Here is a 20,936-nt window from a genome sequence, read left to right on the forward strand (position 1 = left end):
GGTTACTGACCAGCCTGTTTTAGAAACAAAACTATACTGAAAAGATTCACCTTCTGTGTTTGAGCTTTCGATGCCAAAGAAGTCACTAGGTAAATGGCTGCATCTTTGTGTTTCCAGTTGACAGATGGATTTTTTGCATATTCCTGCAGCATGGAGTTAACATAACCAGAGAAGATTCCTGTCACGGGGCCCTCAAAAAACTTGCATAATCCTCGTACTAGATCACAAGCAGCCCTGCGTCTAGTATCAATATCTATAAAATCAAAGGGAAACACATCATGGGAGAAAGAAACAACCACCAACCAACTGATCAAGTTTATAAGAAAACAAATTGCCATCAGAAAGCTATCAGCAACAAAAATCATGAGAAACAATCTTCCCCCCAATAAAAATGAGAATGAAACTAAAAGGTCACAGTAGCACGATAAACACCAGTAAGTATATAAAAAAGGAGAAGACAAATGATTTAATATGATACTTTGATACAGCTCATAAAGAGCTGCTTTTAACGTGCACAAGTTGAAGAAGGAAAATAGCTCTCCAATGAAAGCCAGCTGAAATGACACTCTAACTCCAACTCCCAATGTTTACTAGAAAGAGAGCAACTGACTTGCTAAGAGACCAACAGCTAAAATCCAAAATACATACCAGACCCTTCCAAATCTCTTCTTATGTACTCCTCAGAATTATCTTCAAAGGCTTCTTCATCAGCAGCTACAAAGCAAGATGATATTTCAGATCACTTCTTAAAACACATGGCCAGTCATTCTACCTCTTTTTTTTTTTTGTCTTTTGTCCTTTTAGGGCCACACCTGAGGCATATGAGGGTTCCCAGGCTAGGGGTCGAATCGGAGCTGTAGCCACCGGCCTACGCCAGAGCCACAGCAATGCCAGATCCCAGATCTGAGCCACATCTGCAACCTACATCACAGCTCACAGCAATGCCGAATCCTTAACCCACTGAGCAAGACCAGGGATCGAACCCGCAACCTCATGGTTCCTAGTAGGATCCATTTCTGCTGCGCCACGACAGGAACTCCTCATTCTACTTTTACAGCTGAGTTTGCAGGAGGGTATGTAGAATTCGTCTTTTCTTTCTTTCTGTTTTTTTTGCTTTTTAGGGCCGCACCTGCGGCATATGGAGGTTCCTAGGCTAGGGGTTGAATCAGAGCCACAGCAATGCGGGATCTGAGCCACGTCTGCAACCTACACCACAGCTCACGGCAACATAGAACCCTCAACCCTCTGAGCAGGCCAGGGATGGAACCCACAACCTCATGGTTCCTAGCAGGACTCGTTTCCGCTGCGAATGACAGGAACTCCCAGAATTATGTTTTACACCAAAGAGTTCTTTCCCAACAAATGACTAACTGCATATACTTTTTTTTTGCTTTTTAGGATTGCATGTGCAGCATATGGAAGTTCACAGGCTATGGTTAGAATCGGAGCTACAGCTGCCAGCCTACATTACAGCCACAGCAATGCCAAATCCTTAACCCACTGAGCAAGGTCAGGGATCGAACCTGCATCCTCATGGATACTAGTTAGATTTGTTTCCGCAAAGCCACGACAGGAACTCCCACATTATCTTTTTATTTCCTCATTTTGTTTCAGACTGAATGATCTAATGACTGCTGATAGAGAACAGAATTCCTTTCCACATTTACTAATTGCTCTTCCCAACTGTAAGAAAGACATTTTGTAGACAAATACAGATCTGTCTTAACCTAAAGCACAAACTAAGTGGGCTTCAACTCTGTATATAAAAGTTATCATCAATTACTTGTAGCCTCAAGGCAACTGCTCAAAAAGAGCTTTTGCCAGGAGTTCCCGTTGTGATGCAGCAAAAACGAATCTGACTAATATCCATGAGGAGGATTCAGGTTCTATCCCTGGCCTCACTTAGTGGGTTGGGGATCCAGTGTTGCCATGAGCTGTGGTGTAGGCCTGCAACTGTAGCTCTGATTTGACCACTAGCCTGGGACCCTCCACATGCCACAGGATGCAGCTTTTATCTTCTTAAACGCAGCTTTTATCTTGTTAAATGCAGCTTTCATGTTGTTAAAATACCAAATTAAACAAAACTTAGACTGAATGTGTTACTAAAAGCAACAGGGGGAACATTTCTTAAATTTTAAATTATTAAACTTATACTAACATACCTTTAAAAAAATTGAGCTTTTAATTAATCTCATTTTAAAAAGCTTTACACTTAGCCACAATTACCTCTAAATTCCATGTTAGGCACAATAACCTTTTCACAGATACTTGTCAGCGTGTTCTGGTCCTCAAATAGATTCTTATAGTGAGGTCTCTCACAAACCGAAGCCAGAAACTGAATTGCATTACTTACCAACTGGAATAAAACACAAAAATAAGCATATTTTTCAGAGCAAAGTGAACCATTTACTTCATGGGGGAGGGAAGACGGAAAGTCTTAATTATCTGTCTCCACCATCACCTTACCAAGTCATATTTAACCTCTTGACCTGTTGTAACTAGTAAATTCCAGATGGCTGTGACAAAACGAGGCAGGTACCGTTGAAACTCTTCATCATATTTTTGTGCATAGAGTGCAGCATTATCACAAATCTGGGATTTTAAGAGTTCCAATAAGCCTGCTTCTTCTTCATCCTCACAAAAGAGAAGATGGAAAACTCAAACATACAATTTCAACACTACCATAAACACACAGTAGCTGTTAATTCCTGAATTAAATCCAAAGCGAAGTGCTATCTATAAACTACACCTATGCCTCTGTCAATTTATTCACCTGGTCTTTCAAATAAATAAAAGATTAAATGCTTCTTATTTATTAATCACTGGGAGCAGTTCTCAAAAGTAAATTAAATAAGGCTTTTTCTTCCTGTTGCTGAATGATAAAATATTTATATATTAATTTGAAAATAATATATTCCAACAGAAACCTGAGTGATAAAGCTAACAAACATCACACTTTCCTTTAAACATGGCTAGTAGTCTTACTATCTCCCAGAAGGTTCTCATTTCAAATATACTGAAATGTGTCCTCCATAAGGTAATGCTGTATAACATTGTCACAAACATATTTCGGTTATAAAATGTTAAACAACAAAGTAAAAGCAGAGGCTAACCTGCTGCCTAATTTTGAAGAAAAGTTTTATTAAAATCTAGCCATGTTCATTCCTTGTTTTCTTTTACACAATTTATAGTACTGCCTGTGGCCGCTCTCAACTACGACTGCAGAGCATATAGTCCACAAAGCCAAAAATATTTACTACCTGGACCTTTGTAGGAAAAGTCTGCCAGCACAGGAGACCACGGCAGTGACTGCCATAATTATCCTCACTACGTACGGCAGCAATCCACAAATACCTTTTGAGCTATATGATGTGCTGGAGAACCCAAATTGAGAAGAGAGAAAAAGAACTCTCTTAACAAGTCCTCAGGGCACAAAAAAGGAATGTTACACAGTAAGAAGACACAGGGCAACACGGACTGGGTCAGACGAGCAAACAGCTCCCATAAGAATCCCATGTGAGTTCTCCTGTGGCCGCAGCGGTTTAAGGGTCTGGTGTTGCCACTGCAGCGGCTCGGGTCGTAGCTGTGGTATAGGCTTCTATCCCTAGCCTGGGAACTTCCACATGCCTCAGGTTTCACCAAAAAACAAACAAACAAACAAAAAAAACCCCACTTCCTTTAGACTTCAGTGTAAATACAAGCTTTGTTTTCTGAGGAAGTGGCTTTTTCCTAGTGGACTGAAAGCATTATTTTATGGGAGCCCTATCTGTTTTGGTTGCTTGATTTGCTGTACAGCCACAGTAATGATTCTCCCTCCGCACTCCACTCCCCCAAGAGACTTGAATCACCAGTTCTCATCTTTATCTGATGTTGAAGTATTCTTAATGTTTTACTTTTCACATTTTTGTTTCTTAAGAGGTAAAACCTAAATATACTAATAAATAAGCAAATGAGTAACAAAGAATAAGCGCTTTATGTTGAAAAGTAATATTACAAAACCCAGATCAGAAAACTTTAACACACTACCAACTTATATCACCTCCCCTCTTTCCTAGAGTTACTGTAGATAACTTCTTCAAAAGAGACTATTACGACAGAGGTTTAAATTTTCTTAGGATCTTCAATGACAAATAACGTATATATAAATGGTGACTTAAGTCAGATCTACAAGAAGAGTAATTCTTCATACTACAAACAACCAAACGTGAAGAAATCCAGCATAATCAAATATTACTTGCAGTCTCAGAAATTAATTAACAATGCAAGAGTAAATAATTTTTAAGGAATCAGAAGGTTAAATGCTCTCAAATCACTTCCTTTTTTTTTTCTTTTTGTCTTTTTGCCTTTTCTAGGGCCGCTTCCTGTGGCATATGGAGGTTCCCAGGCTAGGGGTCTAATCAAAGCTGTGGCCGCTGACTACACCACAGTCACAGCAACGCAGGATCCGAGCCGCATGTGCAACCCACACCACAGCTCACAGCAACGCTGGATCGTTAACCCACTGAGCAAGGCCAGGGACCGAACCCACAACCTCATGGTTCCTAGTTGGATTAGTTAACCACTGAGCCACAACAGGAACTCCAAATCACTTCCATTTTTTAAAGTCTAATTAACTATCCTCCCTCCAATGTTCTCAGAGGGTACTCAGATAATTTTTTTAACATTCTTTTAAAAAACAGATATAACTGACATTAAACATTATATTTCAAATAATTAAGTTTTTAAAAAAGGCTACTTTGGAAATATTTTAAATACTTACGTCAGTTTGTAGAAGCTTATTATCTAATGTCAAGAGAGTATGAAAATTATTCATCCAAGTTTCCATATTATCTTCAAAAAATTCAGGGAGATCCTAAAGAATAAATGCACACTTGAGACTTTTGGTTAAAATAATTATGTATTCTACTTTAATAGGTTTTCCCCACCATACCAAATGTTTTCCAGATGCTTATAGACTCAAGTCCTCGATTCTCAGCTGAGCCAACCATTACCTATTTTGACAAGAATTCTCTATTCCAGCTCTGTCTGACAGCTGCAAAAACCACTCTAGTGCTGTTTCTGTAAACTCTCCACCTTAAACAATACCACCTCTATTTCCTGTCCCAATCTTAACCTACTTATTCCTTCGAGGTTCAGCTAAGACTGAAGTTTCCTCACAAAACTCAGTGCTTACCAATACATTCCTCTTCCTCTCTGAACTAGTGCACTTACTGTAAGGCGAGCAGGGAGCGGGCTTACTGGCTTACAGTCACTGACTTCCTGTGGCACAGTACTGCCCTCTTAATGAGGATAAGCCCCCGAGGGTTAAAGATTATGCCTCCTTCCCAGTCAGTTTCCCTAACAGGTTATTAAGCGCCTCATTCAACCTGACTTATAGGAAGCAGAATTCAAAAGAAGGTGTCAAAAAAAAGTGTTTAAGTAAGAATTTCTCCAACTGCTATCCAGCTGAGCACTGGTGAAGGTCACGGTTTGGGGCTGTTAATGCTCTGTTCATTCCACCTAGTCCTTCAGGGGAATGCTCTCCCTAGCACCATGCGTGTAGCCATGTGGGAGAATTAACTCCAGGTATGAGGTTCTGACTATGAACAATGAAAGAGCTGGATCCTTCCTCTGGCACCTCAGTATAGGAATTTCTAGGAGTTCCCATCGTAGCTCAGTGGTTAACGAATCCCACTAGGAACCACGAGGTTGCGGGTTCGGTCCCTGGCCTTGCTCAGTGGGTTAAGGATTCGGCATTGCTGTAAGCTGTGGTGTAGGTCACAGATGTGGCTCAGATCCCAAGTTGCTGTGGCTGTGGTGTAGGCCAGTGGCTGCAGCTCTGATTGGAACCTCCATATGCCACAGGAGCAGCCCTAGAAAAGGCAAAAAGACAAAGAAAAAAAAAAAAAGGAATCTCTACCAGTAAGACTTCCTTCTCATTCCTGCAGCCCTGAAATTTAAAAGTAAAGACTCGAGGGCAGAAAGAACGATTGCCACTACCTCAGTAGCAACAGTGACCTGGCATTTTATGCTCTAAGACCATGACTGTCTCTGAAATGCTACTGGTTCTTATACCTTTCCAAAGTGTTTCTTCAGCCTTTTGTCTCCCAGATATGCTTCCATTAAAAGCCCTTCTATATAGACTAGCCAGAAGCCTCTAATCAAAACATGGTTCTCCCAGTATTAATATCCACTTAAACAAACAAAAGAGGAAAGCCTAAGAATGTGATCTCAATGTCTTTGATAAAATACAAGACAGGGTGACTTCCCAAAGTGATTTAGGACGTGGGGTTCCCCTAACTGACTAGACTAAGAGAATGCTACTTTTCAAATACTACTCAGTCATAAAAAGGAAGAAAATAATGCCATTTGCAGCAACATGGATGGAACTAGAGATTCTCATACTAAGAGAAGTCAGTCAGAAAGAGAAAGACAAATACTATATATCACTTATAATCTGGAATCTAATATACAGCACAAAAGAACCTTGCCACAGAAAAGAAAATCATGGACTTGGAAAACACACTTGTGGTTGCCAAGGGGGAGGGGGAGGGAGTGGGATGGATTGTGAATGTGGGGTTAAGAGATGCAAACTACTGCCTTTGGAATGGATAAGCAATGAGATCCTGCTGTAGAGTACTGGGAACTATATCTAGTCACATGATGGAGTATGATCATGTGAGAAAAATCATGTGTATATGTATGTGTGACTGGGTCACCTTGCTGTACAGTAGAAAATTGACAGAACACTATGAACTAGCTATGATGGAAAAAATAAAAATCATTAAAAAAAAAGCGTTGGAGGCTGGGTTGGGGTCTGGATATTTGTTGGATTTCTAAGGAACCATCTATTTCAAGGTTAGGGTCATTTATACACACATACAAACACAGACATATGTATGTTATTTAAAAATGGGAAAATAAATCTTAATTTTTAATAACATAGGTATTATTAAAAATAAATAAATAAATTACTGGAAGACTCCCCAGCACCCGCCCCGCCCCAGAAGAGAATGTTACTTTTCTCTATGAAACATCCACCCACTGGCATCTCTAAGAACTACAATAAAGTAGAACATAATCTGGAGTTGCCTCGTGGCTCAGCATGTTAAGGATCCAGCACTGTCACTGTTGTGGCTCTGGATATTGCTGAGGTGTGGGTTTGATCCCTGACCTGAATGCCACAGGCGGACCCCTGCTCCCCGTAAAAAAGCAAAATACAATTTGTAGATGAAGAATGGGAGAGTGAGGGGAGTCCCTGTTGTGGCTCAGCAGTAATGAACCTGTCTAGTATCCATGAGGACACAGGTTTGATCCCAGGCCCCACTCAGTGTGTTAAGCATCCGGGTTGTGAGCTATGGCAGAGGTCAGACATGGCTAGGATGTGGCGGTGCTGTGGCTGTGGTGTAGGCTGGCAGCTACCAGTCCAATTGGAGCCCTAGCCCAGGAACTTCCACATGCCGAGGGTGCAATTCTTAAAAAACAAAAAAAGGGAGTTCCCGTCGTGGCGCAGCGGTTAGCGAATCCGACTAGGAACCATGAGGTTGCGGGTTCGATCCCTGCCCTTGCTCAGTGGGTTAACGATCCAGCATTGCCGTGAGCTGTGGTGTAGGTTGCAGACTCGGCTCGGATCCCGCATTGCTGTGGCTCTGGTGTAGGCCGATGGCTACAGCTCCGATTCGACTCCTAGCCTGGGAACCTCCATATGCTGTGGGAGCGGCCCAAAGAAATAGCAAAAAGACAAAAAACAAACAAACAAAAAAAAGAATGGAGGAGTTAGAAGAAAAATTGAAACAAACAAAAACCACAACATCTATTCTTTCCGGAAAATTAAAAAAAAAAAAACAAAAAAACAATGCTAGCAAAGAGGTCTATATCAAGTGAAAATATATTTGACATCAAAGAACTAAGAATCAAAAGCAAAAAATGAAATGTAACTTACCTGAAAGTTTAAACTGTAAAACAGTTTTGAGATCAGAATCAGGGAAGAAAAAAGAATCCTCAGGGCAGAGGCATCATTTGCATGGGTGCTGCAGAGTTCAATAGTAGCCTTGGAAAGGAATGTGGTAAGACGGTTTTAGTTTATCGTAAACCTTAGTGAAAAAGCCTTGCAGTAGGCTGAAATTACTTACATATCTTCTCCAAAGTTTCATCTTTAAATTGCAGTATACAGGTATTTTAAGATTTTTGAAAAATATGTTACATATTTTAAAATTGTCTGTAATATTTTGGACTAGATCTTTCTACTCCCTTGTGTGTGTGTATGTGTGTGTGTGTATAACATAAAACTATCTTCAGTAGCACTCATCAATTAATTCCCTGCCTAGGTTGTTTCCAATTATTTATTATTCTACTGCAACAAACAGGCCTTTCTACAAAACTGTGTGCACACTTCCAGTTTTCCAAGTTAGACAAATTGGGACACAGCGGGGCCAAGTACACTTGGGAAGGCCCCCTGCAGGGTTCTGCCTGGTTTCAGTCCCCCTTTCTCTCTTTTTTTTTTTTTTTCCTTTTGAGGGCCACACTCGTGGCATATGGAGGTTCCCAGGCTAGGGTTAGAATCGGAGCTGCCAGCCTACACCACAGCCACAGCAATGCCAGATCCAAGTCGCTTCTGCGACCTACACCACAGCTCACAGCAATGCTGGATCCTTAACCACTGAGCGAGGCCAAGGATCCAGTCATGGCTCCTTGTTGGATTCCTTAACCCTGAGCCACAATGGGAACGCTTCCTAGTTTTCCAAGTTTGAGATTCTAGAATTGTATTACCAATGCAGAACAGTATGCTATGAGCATAGGTTTGGGAAGCCAGACAGACATGGACACAACCCAGACTTGTTACTCCTAAGGAGCATGACTCTGAGTAAGTTATTTTCCTGAGGCCCCATCTCCTAATCTGTAATGTAAGAATAATGCCTATCTCATAGAATCTGAAAATCAAAGGAGAGAATACATCAAATGGCCTCTGTAAGACACTCAACAAGTGTTGCTAATTTTATCTTGGAGTTAGGAAATACGAATATTATGATTTTCTTAGTGAAATGCCAAAACTCTGAAAAGCTAGTACCATTTCTAACCCAATGAACAGGATACCAGAGTGTTCATTTCACTGCACTCTGGCTAAAACTCTCACCCCTACCCCCGTCCCTCCCTGCCCCTGGCTAAAAGTTGTAATATAATTAAAAAGAAACAAAAATCTTTGCCAATCCGATAGGTGAAAAAATTTGATCACATTTTGTCCAATTTTTTTTTTTTTAACATACTAACCAAGTATAATGGGAAAAATAAAAATTGTTAAAAAAAAAACAAATACTGGAATTCCTGTTGTGGCTCAGCAGTAACAAACCCAACTAGTATCCATTAGGATGTGGGTTCTATCCTTGGCCCTGCTCAGTGGGTTAAGGATCTGGTGTTGCCATGAGCTATGGCATACGCTAAAGACGTGGCTGTGGCCGTGGTGTACGCCAGCAACTGTAGCTCCATTAGACACCTAGCCTGCAACTTCCATATGCTGTAGATGTGGTCCTAAAAAGCACGGGGGAAAAAAAAAAAAAAAAAAAAAGAGGAAAAAAAAGCTATTATCAATAAAATACCCTAACCATGAAAAATTCTGTGCACACACTTTTAAAAAGTTCTGATCATAATACAACTTTCCTTTTTGAAAATAGGAAATAAGTGGCTTTTCTCAAATTAGCAAAACTAGATTTGAAGCCTGGCTCTCCTTTTGATTAGCTGTCTGACACTGAACCCTCCTCTTTCCTCATCTGGAAAAAAAAAGGTTATTAATACTTTTTTTCGATCCTTTTTTTTGGCCTCGCCCATGGCACGTGGAAGTTCCCAAGCCAAGGATCGAACCCATGCATAGCAGCAAGCCGAGTCACTGTAGTGACAATGCCAGATCCTCAACCCACTGCACCACAAGAGAAGACCTTCTTGTTCAATCTTTAAGTAGTCTATGTACAAATACATAAACTAAATTCTGTAAACAGTCAAATCAAAACATGGATCTATTCCTTCAAAGACACACACTCATATTTAAATGAAATAATATATCTGGGATTTGCTTTCAAATAGTGCTACAGGAATTCCCATCTTGGAGCAGTGGAAACAAATTCGACTGGGAACCATGAGGTTGCGGGTTCAATCCCTGGCCTCACTCAGTGGGTTAAGGCTCTGGTGTGGCTATAACTGTGGCGTTGGCCAGCAGCTGTAGCTCCAATAAGACCCCTAGCCTGGGAACCTCCAAATGCCACAGGTTTGGCCCTAAAAGGCATAAATAAATAAATAGTCCTACAAAATTAAAGGGAGAGAACAAATTAAAAACAAACAAAACACTGGTAACTGTTAAACTTCTGTACTTACTAGATGGGAATTCATCTTATCATCTTCTCTATTTCGGGGGAGAACTGAAATTTTTCAAAAGAAATGCCGCTCTCGGAGTTCCCATCGTGGCTCAGTGGTTAACCAATCTGACTAGGAACCATGAGGTTTCGGGTTCGATCCCTGGCCTCGCTCAGTGAGTTAAGGATCCGGTGTTGCCATGAGCTGTGGTGTAGGTCGCAGACGTGGCGTGGATCCTACGTTGCTGTGGCTCTGGCGTAGGCTGGCGGATACAGCTCCGATTCAACCCCTAGCCTGGGAACCTCCATATGCTGCAGGAGTGGCCCTAGAAAAGGCAAAAAGGCAAAAAGGCAAAAAAAAAATGCCGCTCTAAACCATTACCTATCAAATAAGCTTTCAAGGCAATCTCTTAAACAAAATTCGTACAAATACTAAAGCAATTAAAAATATCAAGTAATTTAAAAATACCACTAAGTTGTTATTACACACCTTAAACAGATTAGTCAAAGGCAAAGCAAAGGCATCCAAAACAAGTTTAATTTCAGTCCATAACTCGTTTGACTTAAATTCATGGCGGTATCTAGAAAATTAAGGTAAAATAGGTAAATTTACAAGTTTTTGTTAACTGACTTTAGGTCTTAAAGGATAGATTAAAGTCTATGACTAGATAGTTTTGTGAAACAAAAAAGCAATTCAAGCACAGTTTATCAAGACCAGATATTTCACAGGTAATACAGAAATATGAAATAAACATCCTCCTTAAGAAACACAAAAATGAACTGACAATCTTATTCAAGGATTATCATAAAAGAATGACAATAGTCACAGAGATATACACAAGCAAAAATATTTGGAAAAAGTATTTTAAAAATATGAATTTATACATCAATACCTTTTAAACAAAGAGTGTGCTGTACGGAGGACTCCATTAATAACATGGAAATCTCCACTCTGAAAGCGATTCACCATTTCTGTCAACAAGTCAGGCCATTTCTGAGGGAAATCTTCTCTGCCAATAATGCTAATGGCATCACTTAACTAGGGGAAGGAAAGACACTAATTAGATGAAAGCTCTACAAACAAACCCACTTACTTAACAAGCAGGACCTCACATTACCTGCTTCTGAATTTGCTCCGGGCTGCTAAGCATCAAGTGCACGATGTTGGCTTTAATGGCCACTCGGTCAGCTTCACAAATTTTGTTCGGTTCATCTTCAACCTAAAATCAAAACATTAATGAGCAAGCCACATAAAATCCACCTTATCTATCACTGTGGGTTTGAAGATAAAACAGAACCATTTCTCATTTCCTGGTTTCTTAAGAAAAACACAGAGGAAGGTACAGCCTTCCTTCTATACGAATGGGTCAAAGATTCCTTTATATATGCATTTTTTCACTTATATATATTTGTCTTTTTAGGGCCGCCCCCGTGGCATATGGAGGTTCATAGGCTGGGGGTTGAACTGGAGCTGTAGCTGCTGGCCTACACCACATTCACAGCAACACCAGATCCCAGCCGAGTCTGCAACCTACACCACAGCTCACAGCAACACAGGATTCTTAACCCACTGAGTAAGGCCAGGGATCAAACCCGCATCCTCATGAATACTCGTCGGATTCATTTCTGCTGCGTCCTTTGACTTGGGAACTCCAAGTCAAAGGTCTTTTCAGTGAAAACTCCTGGACCATTACCAGTTTGAATGATGCATCCAGGACTACCTCACCCAAAGAGATGCTGGAAGCCTCCCACTAGTTTTACAAACCAAGACGGAGGGAGAGGGCTAGGATGTCTACAAGTGGATGGATGGATTTTTAAACATTCTATAATTCACCAAGTCATTTCTTCATTTAACTATATTATTCAAGCTTAAAAAAGTACTATTTTAAAAATCTTTAATAAAACAACGGAAAAAGATTCTAAATATTTAAGCAGATTTAAAGTTGATTATTTTGGGGAGTTCCCATCGTGGCGCAGTGGTTAATGAATCTGACTAGGAACCATGAGGTTGCGGGTTCGGTCCCTGCCCTTGCTCAGTGGGTTAACGATCCGGCGTTGCCGTGAGCTGTGGTGTAGGTTGCAGACGTGGCTCGGATCCTGCGTTGCTGTGGCTCTGGCATAGGCCGGTGGCTACAGCTCCGATTCGACTCCTAGCCTGGGAACCTCCATATGCCGCGGGAGCGGCCCAAGAAATAGCAAAAAGACAAAAAAATAAATAAATAAAGTTGATTATTTCGAAAAACTCGACATTTGAGTCAACTTTAATATTTTCTAAATATCATTATTGCTATGACTAAAAACATCTCTCTCTCTCTCTTTCTTGGGCCGCACCTGTGGCACATGGAAGTTCCTGGGCGAGGGGTTGAATGTGAGCTGCGGCTGCTGGCCTATGCCACAGCCACAGCAGTGCCAGATCCTTAATCCACCGAGTGAGGCCAGCGATGGGACCTGCACCCTCAAGGACACTATGTCGGGACTCTTAACCAGTTGAACCACAACAAGAACTCCCTGTCTTTTTCTTTATCTTCACCTTCTTTTCCCCATCTTTACTGGACATCACGGACATGCTGGTCAGATCTTTCTTGTGCCTGGCAGGATGGTCAACAGCACCCTTGGCTTCTACCCACTACACGCCAGTAACCCCCTCACTCCTACCCCACTCCAGGCTGTGACAACCAAAATGACTCAAAATAACCCAAGAAAGGCAAAAATCACCCCAATTTAGAACCACTGTCATAAGCTAAGGTAGCGAAAATACCTGTTTCTCAATGTGTAATTTTATTCTGATCATTAATTTTCACCTTATAACTAGAAAATATGTCCATATCCCACAAGACATAGGACAAATCCCTTATCAAAAACTTCAAATCTAAATTATTTTGCATTTTACACCACACATTACACACATGCACGCACAAATGTGGTTTTCCAGCTTTATGTAAGTTTTCCCTATCCACAATAGAAATTTCAACCAAAATGGAGGTTAAAACTAAGTGCCACTCTCTCGAGCAACCTGGGTTATGAAGTTGACCTATTTTTTTTTTTTTTTTTGCTTCTTAGGGCCACACCTGCGGCATATGGAAGTTCCCAGGCTAGGGATCGAATCACAGCTATAGCTGCCAGCCCACACCACAGCTCACAGCAATGCCAGATCCTTTAACCCACTGAGCGAGGTCAAGGACTGAACCTGCATCCTCACGGATACTAGTCAGGGTCACTACCGCTAAGCCACAAGGGAACTTCTAAAGCTGATCTGATTGATATAAATTTAAATGAAAGAGGAACACTGGAAAATGTCCTGTATAACTTTGGTCGATTCTTTTGTATTTTCTACAGCACAATCATGTCATCTGTGAACAGAGACAGTTTTGTCTTCCTTTGCTACTGGTCTATGTCCTTTTCTTACTACATCATCAAGGGCTTCCAACATGGTGTTAAAAAGGAGTGGTTAGAGGGGACATCCTTGCTTGGTACCTGATCTTAGCTGGAAAGCTTCAGATTTCTCACCATTAAGCACAATGTTATAGGTTTTTCATGCACTTCATCATGCTGAGAAAATTCCCCTCTATTCTAAATTTACTGAGGTTTTTTTTTTTTAAACCATAACCATGAATGGGTGTTGGATTTTGATGATCATGTGATTTATCTTTTTTTTAGTTGATATATTTTTGAATGCTAAACCAGCCTTGCATGTGTGGGATAAATCTCACTTGGTCATGTTGTGTTTTTTTTTTTTTTGGTCTTTTTAGCCACTTCTTGGGCCATTCCCGCGGCATGTGGAAGTTCCCAGGCTAGGGGTCCAATCGGAGCTGTAGCCGCTGGCCTACGCCAGAGCCACAGCAATGAGGGATCCGAGCCGCATCTGCAACCTACACCACAGCTCACGGCAATGCCGGATCCTTAACCCACTGAGCAAAGCCAGGGATCAAACCCACAACCTCATGGTTCCTAGTCAGATTCATTAACCACTGAGCCATGACGGGAACTCCCATGGTGTGTATTTTTATACTTTTTGAACATTTTTCAATTTGACTTGTTAATATTTTGGTGAGGAAGGTCCTGTTTAATTTTACCTTTAATCTACATCTGAATCAACTACACTGCATACATAAATCTTACAAACATGCAGGGTGTTAAACTATGTATTCGCAAAATACTTACAATTCTCCAGTTCCTTTTAATATAGTTCTTGAATGTTACTGAAGCACACACTTTGATAACATTATCCTGGGACTTCTCCAGTAATGTTAACAGCAATAGTGGATAATTCTGATTTCCTTCTACAGATTCAAGAAACTTCTCAGCTGTAAACAATTTCCGTATTAGAAGATTTGTTATTATAACCACATCTTAAGACTTTATAAATATGTGAGCTATCTCTGATTGAACCATCAAAAAACAGATTAGAATATTTTTCCTTAGAGAACACATCATGGATACACTGGGCCTCACTTTTCTGTTAAATGGACCATATTCAATAATACATCAAACTTATGTAATACCCTTGTTTTCAGATCATTTTATCATCCTTTAACTTACCTGATTCTCACAAACCTAAAGAGTGGCCTGATCAGATGATTATCCCACATGAAGGGGAATCTGCTTCTCAGAGAGATTAAGTGACCTTAGGGCAAAACTCATACAGCCTGTCTTATTCCAGAATGGTTATTATTATTATTATTATTATTATTATTATTTTTAAGGGCCACACCTGTGGCATAGGGAAGTTCTCAGGCTAGGGGTTGAATGGGACCTGCAGCTGTTGGCCTATAACACCTCATGGCAATGCCGTATCCTTAACCACTCAGTGAGGCCAGGGATCAAACCCACATCCTCATGGATACTAGGCAGGTTCGTAATCTGCTGAGACACAATGGGAACTCCCAGAAGGATTATTAGTATTATTAGTAATGGTAGTTAATATTTTTTTATGGTACTGTCACAGATTAGTTAATTCATGCTAATATATATTATTATTAACCATATGAGTCAGGTACTTTACTCACATATATTAAGTTGTCACTACTACCCAGAGAGGTAGGTAGTGTTATCCTCATTTTAAAGACAAGGCCACTGAGGTTAAGTAACTTGTCGAAGATCACACAGTTAGAAGAATTCATCACTGAAAAAGTTTTAGTCCAGTCCTTATTCTATCATACTAGCCCTTAGTTTTCTTCTTGAACTAAACATTTCCATTATCAGCAATAAATTTCTACAAAGATTTTACTCATATATTTTAAACTCATACTACATTTATGGATAACAAGTCTCCTAGGTTTACAGATCATACAGCAAAGGTTTATAGCACTTCTAATTTTTCCCATCTTAAGCTTCATAAGGCAACATTCATTCCAAAGTTTCAATATTTACTGAAAAAGTCTGTGGTTAGCATCTATTATCTTCTATGACTTAATATGATTTAATACCTTTTTTCTTTCTGAATTGAGTCCCAGAGTTTAATTTCCACCCTCAAATCCTTCCTGCTTTGTATCTATCATGTATTTCTTGAAAGATGAAGAATGCTGAACTGCAAAATATTTTTCATGAGGGTACACTATGATTTGTATGATTTTATGGCTGTTTCAATATTTGGTTGGTCAATATTTCATATCCAGCAATCCCTGTGAAATGCTATGTTTGTTACTCTTCTCAGAAACATGAATTTATTCCTACATTTCCTTGAATTCATAAAACAGCACCCCCATCTTACAAAGATGCAATTATTAAACATTTCTAATAGAGTGTGTTGGAAGAGGCTTTCTGAGAAAGTTCACGATTAGAGCCATTAATTTCTTTTTATGGAAGAACAAATACTTCTTTAAGCACTAACAGGAAAATCACAATTCTCCCTCACAGAAATCACAAACGTCTTTCCAGACTGAGATGGATGCATTAACATGCATACAATTCTGTTTATTATATATAACATAAATATAACACATATGTGCACATTCATTTGGGTCTTTAGGAGGTGCTTCTAAAGTTCCTTTTATGAGAATCAGTAAGTTCTGAAGAGCATTTCTGCTTTATATGGTTATATCAAGAAGTAGCTTGTTTGGTTTGCATGGTGTTTAAAAATTTTTTGAAGGTAGCTATCAGTTAAAAATGAGAACATGGAACTCCTGCTGTGGCCCAACAGGTTAAGGATCCATCCTGTCTCTGCAGAGGCGTGGGTTCAATTGCTGGCAGGTCCTTAAAATGCACTACAGCTTGGATTTGATCCCTGGCTTGGGAACTTCGATATGCCGCAGGTGCATACTTTTTTTAAAAAAAAATTTGAACTAAAAAATGAGAACATTTCAGGAGTTCCTGTTGTGGCTCAGGAGGTTAAGAACCCAACATTGTCTGTGAGGATGGGGGTTTGATCCCTGGCCTCATTCAATAGGTTAAGGATCTAGAGTTGTTGCAAGTTAATGTATAGGTAGCAGATGTGGCTCGAATCTGGTGTAGCCATGGCTGTGGTGTAGGCTTGCAGCTGCAGCTCAGATTTGATCCCTGGCCTGGGAATTTCCGTTTGCTACAGGTACAGTCACAGAAAAAAAAAAACAAAAAAAAATTTTAATATATTAATAAAAATGAGAACACTTCATATAAATATTCTTATTTTTCAAGCAAAGCTGAAAATCTGATCTTGTAAGACTGGTTTGAATCCTGCAGAATTAGCTGATTCCAAATAATATTTGTCCCTTAACCAAGGCATATGGTCAGAGGATATCACCAGTCCCCACTGAGCCTGCCTCCCTCATTTACCTTCAAGTCTGACCCCTGGAGGCATCTGAGTTTGCAAGGCTAAACTTGTACTAGGTCTCTAATGTAAATTGGTCAAATCTGAGAAGAAGAGAAGAGGGGAGGAACCCTAGGTCTTAAAATACATTAATTAAATCAAACCCAGCATGAGGATTAAAGACAGTGTCAGTGGCTGATTACCTAGTGTCATGCACTTAATCACTTTTTAGGCAATTAACTCTCACCTCTATGCCCTAATTATTATATATCTCTAGAACAGGCAGTTGTAGGGATTTTCAGAAAGATCAAGAAACAAAGCATTCTAAACATACCAGTCTTTTTTATCCAAGAAAATACCAAATGAAAATTATTTTACTCAAAAAACCCCCAAACTAAAAAAAAATAAATAAATGAAAAGCTACCCATACCACGTATTTTAGCAACTATAAGCAGCCAAGCAGACACTTTATGGATAGAGGATCAAAAATAAACCATGCCCAATAATCGAAGTGTAAATCTAAATCTATTTCTTCTTTCATTTAAAAAAAAACTTACAAACAAGCAAATTGTACAAGGTTTCTCTTAAGAATAAACAGACCACAAAATATTTTTTCTCTTTACCTGGACGTCTGATTGTAGGATCAGGATCAAGGGTTTTCTTTAAATATTCTGTTAGTGTTTGCAAATTTGCATCGCTGAGCTCCATTGCCATAGAACCTAAAACAAAAAACTAGATTTGGGTAACCGGTCACATGGGGACACAGGGACTTACATAAGAGAGTCAGTTTATGTTATGGGTTTCCCCTCTCTGAAAGTCATTTATTTGTTTTTTAAGGTGTGGGCTATAAGCCTTATTCTTAGCTGAGATAGCTTCCAGAAGACAAGACCGGCTTTTTTGAAACAGTGGTGAGATAATTTTGAGATGAAGAAGAAAAAAATACTAAGGATTCAAAAAACAACACACAAGGTGTTTTTTTTGAAAACTCCATGATAAAAAACTACAATTTGAAGTAGTATATAAAGATCCCATAGAGTTTTGAGATAAAAGAAACTAGAATAAATTCCTTTGTGTAAAACATGCAATCTCAGGTACTGACAACAAACTACATACTGAGAATCTCCATCTAGGAAGATAATGTTGGGGTTCAGAAGACAGCTGTAATTACAATTAAAAAGCAACTTTCTACACCAAAAGCAAAGGCAACAAAAGCAAAAATAAACATGTGGGACTAAAACTAACAAGTGTCTGCACAGCAAAGGAAACCATCAACAAAATGAAAAGGTAACATACAAAATGGGAGAAAATATTCGCAAATCACATGCGATAAAAGATTAATATTCAAAATACATAAAAAACTCATACAACTCAGAAAAAAATCCAATTAAAAAATGGTCAGGAGTTCCCACTGTGGCTCACTGGTAATAAATCCAACTACTATCCATGAGAAGGCAGGTTCGATCCTGGCCTCACTCAATGGGTTAAGTATCTGGTGTTGCCATAAGCTATGGTATAGGCTGGCAGCTGCAGCTATGGTTTGACACCCAACCTGAGAACTTCCATATGCTGCACAAGTGGCCCAAAAAATAAAAATTAAAAAAAATTTAAAAATAAAGGCTGAACATTTTTCAAGAAAACAAACAGATGACCAACAGGCAGGCACATGAAAAAGTGCTCAACATCAATAAACATCAGAGAAATGAAAATTAAAACCACAATGAGATTATCTCAAAAAGACAAGCAATAATAAGTGTTGTCAAGGATGTGGAGAAAAGGAAACCCTATCCTGTTGGTGGGAATGTAAATTGGTGCAGCCATCAAGGAAAGAAGTACGGAGGGTCCTCAAAAACTTAAAAACAGAACTGCAACATGGTCTGGCTATTTCACTCCTTGGTATTTATTTGAAAGAAACGATAATACTCAAGATACCTGCACCCCCATGTTCACTGCAGCATTTTTTTTTTTGTCTTTTCTAGGGCCGCACCTGCGGCATATGGAGGTTCCCAGACTAGGAGTCTAATCAGAGCTGTAGCCACCAGCCTACGCTAGAGCCACAGCAATGCCAGATCTGAGCCAAGTCCGCAACCTACACCACAGCTCATGGCAACGCCAGATCCTTAACCCACTGAGTGAGGCCAAAGATCAAATCTGCAACCTCATGGTTTCTAGTCAAATTCGTTAATCACTGAGCCACAACAGGAATTCCTCACTGCAGCATTATTAATGGTCAAGGAGTTCCTGTTGTGGCTCGGTGCCTTAAGAACCCAACTAGAATCCATGAGGATATAGGTTTGCTCCCTGGCCTCTCTCAGTGGGTTAAAGGATCTGGAGTTGGCGTTAGCTGCAGCGTAGGTAGCAGACATGGCTTGGATCTGATGTGGCTGTAGTGTAGGTCACCAGCTGCAGCTCCAATTCAACTCCTAGCTCAGGAACTTTCATATGCCTCAGGGCCCTAAAAACAAACAAACAAACAAAAAAACAACAAAAAACAACAATCAATACATGGAAGCAACATAACTGTCCACTGATGGATAATGAATGTGGTATACATACATAATAGAGTATTACTTAGCCACAAAAAGGAAGATTCCTGCCATTTGTGACAACATGGATGGACCTTGAGGGCAGTATACTAAATGAAGTAAGTCAAATGATAAACACCATATGATCTCATTTATTCATGGAATCTTAAAACCAAACAAAAATATAGGTAAATAAACAGACTGGTGGTTGACTGTGTGGCAGAGGGGAGGGAGCAGCTAAATAGATGAAGAGGGTAAAAAGGTACAAACTTCTAATAAAATAAATAAATCATGAGGCTGTAATGTACAGCATGGCAACTACAGTTAATAGTGTGTTGTATTTTGAAAGTTGCTAAGACAGTAAATCTTAAAAGTTCTGAACATGAGAAAGAAATCTGTAATTATGCGCAGTAAGGGATGTTAATCAGACTTACTGTGGTGATCATTTCACAATACATACATATACCAAACCATAATATTGTGTGCCCAAAACAAATAACATTATATATTAATTATATCTCAACAAAAAAGTGACTTTTCGGGAGTTGTAGTTCACCAGTAACGAACCCAACTAGTATCCATGAGGACACAGGTTCGATCCCCGGCCTTGCTCAGTGGGTTAAAGGATCCAGCGTTGCGATGAGCTGTGGTGTAGGTCGTTGACATTGCTCTGGCTGTCAGAGACGCTGCTGGTGGCTATAGCTCTGATTCAACCTCTTACCTGGGAACTTCCACATGCCACAGATGTGGCCCTACAAAGACAAAAAAAAAGGAGCAACTTTTCAAATATGTAATACTTAAACATAATTAAACATAGATCACAGAATATGCTGACCAAAAAATTCACATCTGATATACTGCAAATTATAAGCTAAATAAATGGCTTATATAGACATAAATGAAAACATAAGGCTAAGAAGTGGACAAAAGAAATAGCATATATATGATTATACATACGCATGTATGCACACATCATTACCAACAGACTAAAAAGCTTGAGAAGCCTATAAATGGGACTTTACGGTCTCCAAGTTGCTGGTGAGTAGATAAAATTAAGTATGAAACGAGAGAACAAGCAGTTCCCTTGGTGGGAAGCAGGTTAGGGTCATGAGATGTCAATGGTGTGCTTCTGCATGCCATGGATGCGGTCAAAAAACAAAATCCCCACAACACCCTTGAAACGTAGAGAAAAAACTAAAAATACACTAAAAAATGTCAACAATGGTAATGTCTACGTAACTTAGATAATTTTTTTTTTTTTTTTTGCTTTTTAGGCTCACACCTACAGCATATGGAGGTTCCCAGGCTAGGGGTCTAATTGGAGCTACAGCTGCCAACCTACACCACAGACACGGCAATGCCAGATCCTCA

At 39.7% G+C, this 20,936-nt stretch overlaps 1 protein-coding gene across 1 annotated transcript in view; it reads right to left on the reverse strand.

Annotated features, from left to right (window-relative positions):
- CSE1L (chromosome segregation 1 like) overlaps positions 1–20,936 on the reverse strand; it is a 51,734-nt gene that overhangs the window by 23,000 nt on the left and 7,798 nt on the right. The window contains exons 2-12 of the mRNA XM_047770914.1: positions 17,667–17,762; positions 14,481–14,623; positions 11,438–11,539; positions 11,213–11,358; positions 10,810–10,900; positions 7,922–8,029; positions 4,760–4,852; positions 2,467–2,634; positions 2,227–2,356; positions 649–714; positions 51–253 (exon numbers count right to left, since the gene is read on the reverse strand). Coding sequence (XP_047626870.1) covers positions 51–253; positions 649–714; positions 2,227–2,356; positions 2,467–2,634; positions 4,760–4,852; positions 7,922–8,029; positions 10,810–10,900; positions 11,213–11,358; positions 11,438–11,539; positions 14,481–14,623; positions 17,667–17,757 — 1,341 coding nt within the window. The 5' untranslated portion in view covers positions 17,758–17,762. The remainder of the gene's footprint in view (positions 1–50; positions 254–648; positions 715–2,226; positions 2,357–2,466; positions 2,635–4,759; positions 4,853–7,921; positions 8,030–10,809; positions 10,901–11,212; positions 11,359–11,437; positions 11,540–14,480; positions 14,624–17,666; positions 17,763–20,936) is intronic.

The sequence above is a fragment of the Phacochoerus africanus genome, chromosome 3 (assembly GCF_016906955.1).
Source record: "Phacochoerus africanus isolate WHEZ1 chromosome 3, ROS_Pafr_v1, whole genome shotgun sequence".
NCBI classification, from domain to species: domain Eukaryota; kingdom Metazoa; phylum Chordata; class Mammalia; order Artiodactyla; family Suidae; genus Phacochoerus; species Phacochoerus africanus.